This window comes from Limulus polyphemus, unplaced genomic scaffold (genome assembly GCF_000517525.1).
Source record: "Limulus polyphemus unplaced genomic scaffold, Limulus_polyphemus-2.1.2 Scaffold1859, whole genome shotgun sequence".
NCBI lineage: Eukaryota > Metazoa > Arthropoda > Merostomata > Xiphosura > Limulidae > Limulus > Limulus polyphemus.
Genome location: NW_013667469.1, coordinates 1 through 10,544, shown reverse-complemented (window position 1 = coordinate 10,544; position 10,544 = coordinate 1). Strand labels below are relative to the sequence as shown.

Sequence of the window (10,544 nt, the reverse complement as noted above, 5' to 3'; positions counted from 1 at the left end):
TGCCTTCCCTCTAGTGTTTCACTTAATCAATAAGTAAATTCAAAACGAAACTCTAATTTTTTAATCCTGTTTTCATGTTATTAAACAATTGTTACTTCTCATGTTATAGAAACATATGTCAATTCTTTTGTCATTGAAACATTTTTATACTTACTCCCGTCTCATTGAAGCATTACCATTGCTATTTCAGTTCACTGAAACATTACCATTACTATTTCAGTTCACTGAAACATTACCATTGCTATTTCAGTTCGGTGTTTTTTCAGTTGTTATTCAAACTCCTATTCTTTCATCGATTTATTCAGTCCTACTGTTTCTATTTTACATGATTAAATCAGTTGATTTTTGACAACTTACCGGAGTCAAAACTCTTAGAATTTCTTTCAGAGTTTCTTGTATGCTTGTCACAGAACACAAGACGTACGTTGACGTCACAGCGTCCACACTGTTGTCTGGCACGTCCTTCATGTCCTCGGCTCCGCAACACATCAGACGTTCAACTATTACGTGCTGGTTCTTCTTCAAGCTGTGGGCTTCATGAAAATAGCTGTTGAAGTAAGGGTTAGGGTCGACGCCTATCAGCCGACATTTGTCTGGGTAGAACTCCAAGTTACAGCCATGAGCTGCTCCTATCTCCAGAATTCGAATTGAGCCTTCTTTGCGAAGCTCGGTATCACATGAGGTCATCGTTTGGAGTTCACGAAAGTGGTCTTTTTTCATGTGGAATGTCAGAACTTCTGCAACTGGATTCCAGATGTTTGAGTGGAACCAGGCAAACCAGCGAGTACGGATAAAAGAACAGTATTTTAGTATAATGTAAAGGGAAAAGAAAAGAGCAAGCGTTGGTAATACTAGAAAAAATACGAATGTTTCCAGCATCTTAAGTCCAAACGCCATAACAGTTATCATCACCATGTTCGGTTAATCTAGCTGAGGTGAATAAAACTCTTACTGATATGTTAAGGAAAATATCAGGCAACACTCTCATTGGCCCGCCTTCCTCTGACTGTATAATATGTTGAATAGTCATTATGAATTAGGAGGGAAAAAACTTAGAGGAAACGAAGTTATACAGTTACTGGTGTATACGTTTCTGTTGAATAGCCTTCATCGGGAAACATGTTACCTTCGAAACTTGTCCCTAGGCTATTTTATGTTAACCAACAGTTGTACGAAGTGTTCCAGAACTAAAACGAGAGGCGGGCATAGTTAGGTTACAAAACGAGTTTCATCTTTTGACGTACTAGAAAAGGAAAAAAAAGTATATTCATTATCTCGAACACAAGGTTAAAATTGTAGTCCACATCATTTAAGTAACATATATATGAATTCCTTATGTATTTCTATACCTCATGTATTTTTTCATAGAAATGATGGTTATACGTACAGGTATTTCTATACAACATGTGTGTCTATAAATATGATGCCTACATCACATGCGTTTCTTGACAGATATGATGATTATGTGTATAAAACTGTCTACACTGTGTTTTTGGTAGGAATGGTGGTTATCGTATGTTGGAATGTTTGTTTGTTTGTTTGTCTTTAATAATGAACAAAGCTACACAAGGGCTATCTGTGCTCTGCCCACCACGGGTATCGAAACCCGGATTCTAGCATTGTAAGTCCGCAGACATACCGCTGTGCCACTGGGGGGCATGTTGGAATGGCACGGACGCCCATATTAAAGTAATAAAAAAGCCATCTGGATTTTCTTCTTTACAGACCAATGGAAACTAGATATTAAGAGGTGCGTGGAACTGTCGCTCTATCTCTGGTATACATGTCTTTTTTTTTCAGATATCCAGAGCGTTCCAAGGTCGAAAACCGCCGAATAGCCAAAAACCGAGATTTCTTATATAGTTTTACAATAACTGTAATCTGATCACCATTTGATGGAGGAAAAATTCTTCACGATCTTTGGCTACCAATGTTATCATTATTGTATGCAAAATGCATAAAGCTTTAAAATACACTGTAACCCACGTACACCACGTCATGATAACCTAGTAAATAAACAAGTATAAGGAAAACTATCAATAATAAAAAAGCTATGCATTCGCCAAAGTACATGATAGTTCTAGAAACGTTGCGTCACGTGGTCATGTGACTCGCTGACGCAACAATATTATTCAATATAGTGTTTAGCTCGTTCAATACAAGTTCTTAGACCTTTTGAAGGTTTTATGTTATCAAGTTCTTTACACAAACATTAATTTTATGTTGATGATCTTAGAAGCACGAAGATCTGTGTTGTATCCTTCTTGAATAAAGATCTCATGAAACTGGAAATATACACATGTAAATAACTTTTTATGCTTCGCATTCAGATTTGTCTGTATCACTATATACCAAACAAATTTATCAAACATTTACTGTTGACAATTTCACTTTTCATCTTCTCGTTACGAGTTACTAGCATTATATACATATCTATATATATAAATGCCACATCAATCAAAAACACAAAACACACAATAGGTAATGCATACCCACCATATCGTTTAGAAACATAGAATGAACATATATACTCATATATATCAAGAAATACACCATATATATCAAGAAATACACCATATATATCAAGAACATAGTCATGCCTATTAGGAAATACAGTACAGACATATTTATATATATAACCACCATTATTTGTATGCAAACACGGTATAGACATAACTGTATGTATAACCGTTACAGCTACTGAAAATACAGCACTGATATCTTTATATATACAAGTATAAGGGAAAAAAAAAACAGTTATCGCTAAATAAAATAAAACTATGTAGGGCTGGCTACTGAACTTGTAAAAAACGAACCAAACAAGATCGGGACATATCACTTGATCGATTAATGATCACATATCAGACTAAGCCGTCTTGACTTCTACATGGAGAATAAAAACCTTACATTACTGGCTTCCCCACTTTTGTGTTTGAATAGAATCTCAGCTTTCATCAATATCAGACTAAACCGTCTCGACTTTACATGGAGAATAAAAAACCCTACATTACTGGCTTCCCCACTTTTGTGTTTGAATAGAATCTCAGCTTTCATCAATATCAGACTAAACCGTCTCGACTTTACATGGAGAATAAAAACCTTACATTACTGGCTTCTCCACTTTTGTGTTTGAATAAAATTTCAGCTTACCTTTTCTTTAGTTAACTTTAGAATACTACTTTCATGATTACTTTACAATATAATAATATTTTACGATTAGAAATTCTGGTTCAATTTGTATTTGCCAGTGAGGAAGTCAGTAATGTAGGAATTATATTATCCATGTAAAGTTGAAACGGTTTAGTCTGCTATGTGATCAGTAGCCACTTCCATCCCTGTCTTGTTTGGCTCCTTTTTTTAAATTTCAGTAGCCAGTCCTATTATATATATACCAGCCTACCCTACTAGTAAATACTAGAGACTGTACAAACGTGTTTACATTGAGGATAGTTTTATTCTCGAAACATTCTCTCTTGCTCATGGTTTTGTTAATAAGAGGGGAAGAAATAGACATTTGTTTTAAACAACGGGAAAGGCATTTCCCCCCGTATAGGCCTACGTAAGTCACTGGTTTGTAGTGTTTTGTTAATGAACCCCAGTTAATACTTATATCCCAGACAACACGCAAACGTTTATTTGGTTGGTTCTATTATCGTTAATACGCTCTTGCGGCATACCTCGTTCGGTTAACATGAAAACGTTTTTTGAATGTTTTTATTTGGTTTACATCTCACGATGTAGGAACAATGCAGCTGTTTACAAATTTTGGAATAATATCTATCGACTTAAAATATAATAAGTTAATTTTTATTTACTTTTAATCTATAATAATTAAAAAAAGTCTTTGTTGGCATTAGTGGCAAATGGAAATACTCTGTTACGTCTCCGTTTGTTAATTAACTTTCCGTAACTTCGTTCCGACGAAACTTAAGCGACACAAGTTCTTTACTTAATAAATCTGGTTTATTCTTTCCGAATACAACTTTACCGATACACTTATTCTCAACAGTCGCGTTATAACAAACTATAATAACGAACGAACGTTAACTACAACAATACGTCTATCTCTGACTGCAGTTCAATTACTCATTGACTATCTATACACACATTACCTTACCTACCGCGTCACGTTTTCCCCTCGGGTCATACTGATTCTTCTGCCAAATTATTATTTCCATCAACCACTGGTAAAGTTTGTTATTAGTTTGCTCTTAATGTATATTTTTGTTTATTTATATGATAGTATCAGCATGGTGTACGCTTCTTTCATACACTTACGGACTTTCCCTTAATAAGTAGTTACAATTTGAACACTGTCTAAGATTGTCAGAAGGTAATAAAAATTAGTCTAAGTAGATTCATTGTGGAGAATAGAAAGAGAATAACGTAAAAAATAATAATAACTCGTTGATAAAATCAATACAGAGAAGATTTGTTTATTTGTTCGACATTCACAAAAAGCTACACACGGGTTATGTGCAATAGCCGCCCCTAATATTTTTAAAGAAAAGGCAGCTAGTCAACACTACTCACCGCTAACACTTGGGGTACTGTTTTTACCAACGCATAGTAGGATTTACCAAAACATTATAACGCCCCCACTGATGGAAGGGTGAGCATGTATGGTGATGGGATTCGTACCCGCGACCCTCACATTGCTAGTCGAGTGCCCCAACCACTAGGCTATATCAGGCCAGTTGTGTTAAGTTTTCCAGATAAAAGTTTAAGAATAATTTGGCACATAGAGATTTGACTATTTTTTCGAGAACGGTACGAGTCACGCTGTAATAAGATTAGTCTTAACAGAAACTACTTTTAAAAACAGCATATTTCAGTTTTTCAGTTATAGTAATATGTCTACATATCTTATGACATCTATATTGTTCAAAGCATCAGTGCATGCAGGAGTATGACATGGAAATAAAAGTTGGTCTTAATCTTGCGTGGAACAACGTTGAAATGAAGATCCCCTCATTTTTACGACTATTTTTGCAATAATTTTAGTGTTTTCTTCTGAATTAAATGTTAAATATTTCTTCCAAACGATCTACCATTGATATTTAGAGAAAACGTAAAGATTAACTAGTTGAGCGGTGTTTGTTTGTGTGTGTGTGGTATTATAGGTCAACAAAAAGTATTCCTGTTGTCAAATTGTGCATAAACCTCATATGTAGAAACTGTATTATTCAGGTGAAACTGAAGTTATTTTTATTGTTTTTACATATTTTAAGGCTTTATACTTATCTTTGTATTACTCGTAGTATAACGTAGGTTCACGTGCATGAGTAACGCATGTTGGACAAAAAACTATCTCGGAAAAAAAACAAAAACTTCCGAATTCACAGAACAGATAATAATGCTTTATGCAGACAGGTGTATGTAAGAAACATGTGTGACAACAACAATGTTGTGTTGCTTACTGGCACGAATAGAGCTTACAATAATAAAGAAATCGGTTTCGCTAAAAACTTACCAAGGCTAATCCTACGACTAAACAATCAATATGCGATATGATTACAGCTTCACAAAAATGTGTAATCGTGCCACATACGCACAAAAGCAGAATAAAGTGTGCGTGTCGAAATTAGTTTGCAATAGACTAAAAACTTACCAAGGCTAATCCTACGACTAAACACTCAATATGCGATATGATTACAGCTTCACAAAAATGTGTAATCGTGCCACATACGCACAAAAGCAGAATAAAGTGTGCGTGTCGAAATTAGTTTGCAATAGACTAACGAAAAATGGGTCTAATGAAATGCTCTCGTGAAAAATATTTTTGAAATATCGTTTTCAGACAGAATAATAAACAATCAACATGGGACTCTAAAAATTGCTAAATTAGAAGTCAAAGATTCTACTTCTTGTTGATTTACTTAGTGTAGTGGAAAATTGCGATTACTTCAGTGGAACCAAGTCAATTCCGGAAAGGAAGGACTTCCAATTAAATTCAAAAGACTAGATAATGTTGTGATTCCAACAGTAATATTACCAGATAATTACAATAAGTGGTCAAAATACCCCGCCTTTGTTAAATCTATACTGGTTCTAATTGAGTGGACACAAACAATAGGAGAAAATGAGCTATTAAAAATATAAGGTAGAATGGATTAATTCAGACACACCATATGCTGTTCGATTTCTACTAGTTTCTAAAACTTTCTGTTATTGTGATGTTCTCCATCCCCCCAAATTAAAATTTGTTCAGCTGTTTGTGTTTTTGATATTGACTACTGTGTTAAAATAATGTTGCGTCAGCGAGTCACATGACCACTGTGACGCCACGTTTCTAGAACTATCCTGTACTTTGGCGAATGCTCTAGTAGTTACTAGATATAGGGTAGTCGGGTATATAAAAGAGGGGGACAACGTGACGAGGTAATGTAATGTGTGTGTAGATAGTGAGTAATTGAACTGCAGTCAGAAGTATTGTAGACGTTCGTTGTTACAGCGTTTGTTTAGCGCGATTGTTGAAGTTGAGTGTATCGGTAAAGTTATATTCGGAAAGAATAAACCAGTTTTATTAAGTAAAGACTTGTGTCGTTAAAGTTTCGTCGGAACGAAGTTACGGAAAGTTAATTAACGAACGGAGACGTAACAATAACTTCATATTTCCATAAATACAGTTTTATTAAAAAGTCCTCAAGAATACACATTTCAAGCCAGAGTTGTTATTAAAAAATATAATTACTTTTCAGTAGTGGGACAACCACATAATTAGTGAACTAAATCAGAGCACTGAAGGGATAATTGTGACACCTGTATAAGCGCTGTTGCTTTTTATTCGTGCCTCTTATTACAAGTATGATTTCTTAAACACTATACTTCATATCAAATTAGTCGTTTAAGACCGAGATAATGCATTACTGACTGTACTCGATACACAGACAGACAGAGTGAGTAACTAAAGATCAGTATTCTTCCCAGGATTTCAGAAATGGTGGGTTTTGTTATTTTATTATTCAACGGAGCAAGCCGAGAATATTTTTATATTTGAGTGGCTGGATTCACAAAAGTCAAAGGGCTAGATTTCAGATACCAGGACAACTATATATATAATTCTTTGTTTAAAATGATAAAAGCTTGGGTTACGCTTGTGCCATTGAAACCAGCCTTTATTCTACTACCATTCAAACGTTATGTAAAAATCAATTACCATTAACAGTCTATCTGTCAATTTCCGTAGAAGGCTTAAATTTCGTTTTTGTTGTGTCCATCATGTTAGAGAAAATTTTATTGCTGGAAACCTTAGATTAATGCATGTTGCGGACACTATATAGTGAGTAATCATAACAACACATTGTTGAGTTTTGTAATGGCATTTAAAAAAAATGAAACAAAAACTTAGAATATGTTGGATCCTTCAGCTATATGTAAATTCAAACTACAAATGAAATATTAACAAAGCAATATTGGTCTCGTCTAGTTAGAAATCAGTTCTTTTCGCCCTACGCAATCTTGCAAGTGAAAAGTAAATACATTTTATGCTAAAATAGATTATGTGAAAAGACACAATAATTTATCAGTTTTTTTCTTCTTTCATAATCGTAATGTTTCGTCATTTGGATATAATAAAACATTTTTATCCAGCCGTACTTAGTATATACGGTAAATATACATCATATTATTGCTTGTTATACAAAGTTATCTTTAAAAAGTTATGAGAAAAGGTTTTTGTGTACGTTTTACCAAATTTACTGCATAGTTTCATAAATTCATAATCGTTTTAATGTAGCAAAACATGAAATACTGTAAAAAAAATTCCACCAATCATAGTTTCATAAATTCATAATCGTTTTAATGTAGCAAAACATGAAATACTGTAAAAAAAATTCCACCAATCAGACTTAACTTAGTTCGTTTGCACAACTACAGATGACGTCATGGTACAAGTACTGTTGTGTAAGTGAGATATATTTATTGGGGTGATTTTCCGATCAAAAATATATAATTGTACAAAACCGTAGTGTCATCACATGGATACAAAATAAGTTAAAACCCCAACCATTCTCTTTCAGTATTACATACATTCATAGAAGAAACGTACATGTATATTTCATAAACTAGCTGTGTTTGACGTATACTATAGAAAAATTGTGTATACGTTTTGGCAAATTTGTTTAGCACGTATTTTCATTATACAGCAATAACTGTCTTTGAATGCAGCTCAGTACGATCAGTAAGAAAGGCCGTAGCTTATCTGCAGCTTATTGTTCTTTCTTAAAGTTTAATATCAGACGTAGCACATCAATAGGATCCTTAGGGAGCGAAATGTTTAACAAAAACTGTCTTGAATACATTAACATTTACAGACTTACATTGTAACCTCATCTATCATTTCTCTCCTTAAAATAACAACTTAGATGGTACATTCATTGCATATCATGCTGACATCAGTCTCTCATACATTCGTGTTTCAGTATTTCATATACCGTACCAGCATATACGGAATTAAAGGAATTAAAAGTATTTTTTGTGTGTTTTTGCTCTTAATATAGTAGCACAACGTACCTGAAAAGAAATTATGTTAATTAAAAGTAGTTCACAAATATACATATATCATTAACTATGATGAATGACACGGTGTGTGCTTTCACCAATTTTCATACCTCACTGAAAAAAAAATTAGAAAAAGGGAACATTTTCTTTAAACAAAAATTGTTGTTTTTCTGGGATGTACTGCACGGGAAGAGTGTTCGGATTGCACTCTCTAGTCATATGCAACTCATTGCATCAAAATGATTCAATATACAGAGTTCAAAATTTTGATAAATTTTACTGACATAAATTGTAATGTTTTTATATATTAAAAGTAGAACCGTTTATTGAAAAAATAATAGTTTTTTAAGAACTTAAGTTTCTCAGTATTACATTTAAAAATTACATCAATAAAGATATAATCAAACCCTCATGTACAGTCCTAGTGAAAGTCGCGTTCTTGTTGTAAGGAGAATACTTTTCTTTAAACTTGTGTTCCAGTACAAAGAAATGGTTGTTGCATATACCACAGTTATTTTTCTAATTGTCTGAATCTTAAACACCCAAAGTGTGAATTTTTTTACGGATGTTTGTTTGTGATGTCACTCAATAGATGGCGATACGTTCGTTATAATAAGATTGACTATTCATGTTATTTCAAATAAATAGACATCTTAGGTTGATTTGAAAGGTATTTATTGTATGTATATTAACATCAGCTTAATATTTCAAAAGCATTGACTCTATCCTTCTCTTTATGAGCTTTTTTTTTTCCGAAAGAACATACATACATATGTCACGCAACTATAGCAACCCTCTGGCCACTAATTTGTCGCCACAACATGGGTTTTCTCTCGTCTATGCCCCCCAGTGGCACAGCGGTATGTCTGCGGACTTACAACGCTAAAAACCGGTTTCGATACTCGTGGTGGGCAGAGTACAGATAGTCCATCGTGTACCTTTGTGCATAATTACAAACAAACATTCTTTCGTCTAAGTGTTAGGTGTTGATTATACAAAAGTCAAAGTTTTTTCTAACAAGAGGAAAGCAACAAGACCTTTCCAAACTCCAATTCCCAGCCTTTATTCATTACCTCCAGACCTTCAATAAGAGTTTTTAATGAGAAGTGCTTTTGAAATTAAGGGTTGTGTAGTTAGCTTTCAAAATTCTCCAAAAATGAAAGTTATTTAGTGCAAAACATGTTTTTTTTAGTTTTGTACATTTGATGCTCTAACTAATGATAGTCCAAACGCTTTATATACGCAGAAACTGAATAAAAATAGATTTTCAACGTTGTTCAAGAAATAATCCCTATTAGCAATTCGCTTTCAATACTTAATATCTTTACAATGCAGGCCATGTTTTATCTTTAAACGTGGTAACCGAAGGTCCGGTAATCGGTTTTATGCAAATAAATAAAACACCTACTAATAGAAAATATAATTATTTTGGGAAACAAAATTGCTTTCACTTTTAGCAATTTTAGAATCTATAGATGCTAAATTTAGGGATATAATGACAATCAAAGTCTTAAAATTAATTTAATGTAATTTACATAATTCACGTGAGGTTCATCTGCTCCATCGGGAATTGTCCTATCATCGGTAACAGTCACATCAGTGGTAGTAACTTCATCAAGGGCTTCACTGTTTCCCTTCTCAAAACCGAGTAGAGTTTTTTCTTCGACAGAGGCTTTTCCAGGTGACACCTCTTCAGCGGCGTCTTTTGTTTCGTTGTTCACTTCATCCCAACTGAAATGTCCTGGCATGCGCCACCTTTGGCCTACCTCGCCGACCACATTTTATTCGGAAAGTCACGTCTGAGAGACGATCCACTATGTCATATGAGCCTTCCCATGAAGAAGACAACTTAGGAGACTTCCCTTTGGTCTTTCTGGGATTATGCAACTACACCTTGTCTTCTGGTACAAAGCTGACTTCAGCAGACTTCATATCATAACACAGCTTCATCGAATCAGCAGACGTTTTCAAGTTTGAACACACTTGATGGTGAATATTATCCATCCTTTCCAATAACACTTTCATGACTCTGACACATTTTC

General features: G+C 34.1%; 2 protein-coding genes across 2 annotated transcripts in view; both read right to left on the bottom strand.

Annotated features, from left to right (window-relative positions):
* The window catches only part of LOC106465177, a 2,828-nt gene extending 2,726 nt beyond the window's left edge, over positions 1 to 102 (bottom strand). Inside the window, exon 1 of the mRNA XM_022393016.1 lies at positions 96 to 102. Coding sequence (XP_022248724.1) covers positions 96 to 102 — 7 coding nt within the window. The remainder of the gene's footprint in view (positions 1 to 95) is intronic.
* A 219-nt stretch (positions 103 to 321) lies between these two features.
* On the bottom strand, positions 322 to 1,360 carry LOC111087195 (methyltransferase-like protein 7A). The gene has a single exon (XM_022393017.1). The coding sequence runs from the start codon at positions 913 to 915 to the stop codon at positions 322 to 324; it is 594 nt and encodes a 197-aa protein (XP_022248725.1). The 5' UTR covers positions 916 to 1,360.
* Positions 1,361 to 10,544: the final 9,184 nt, after the last annotated feature.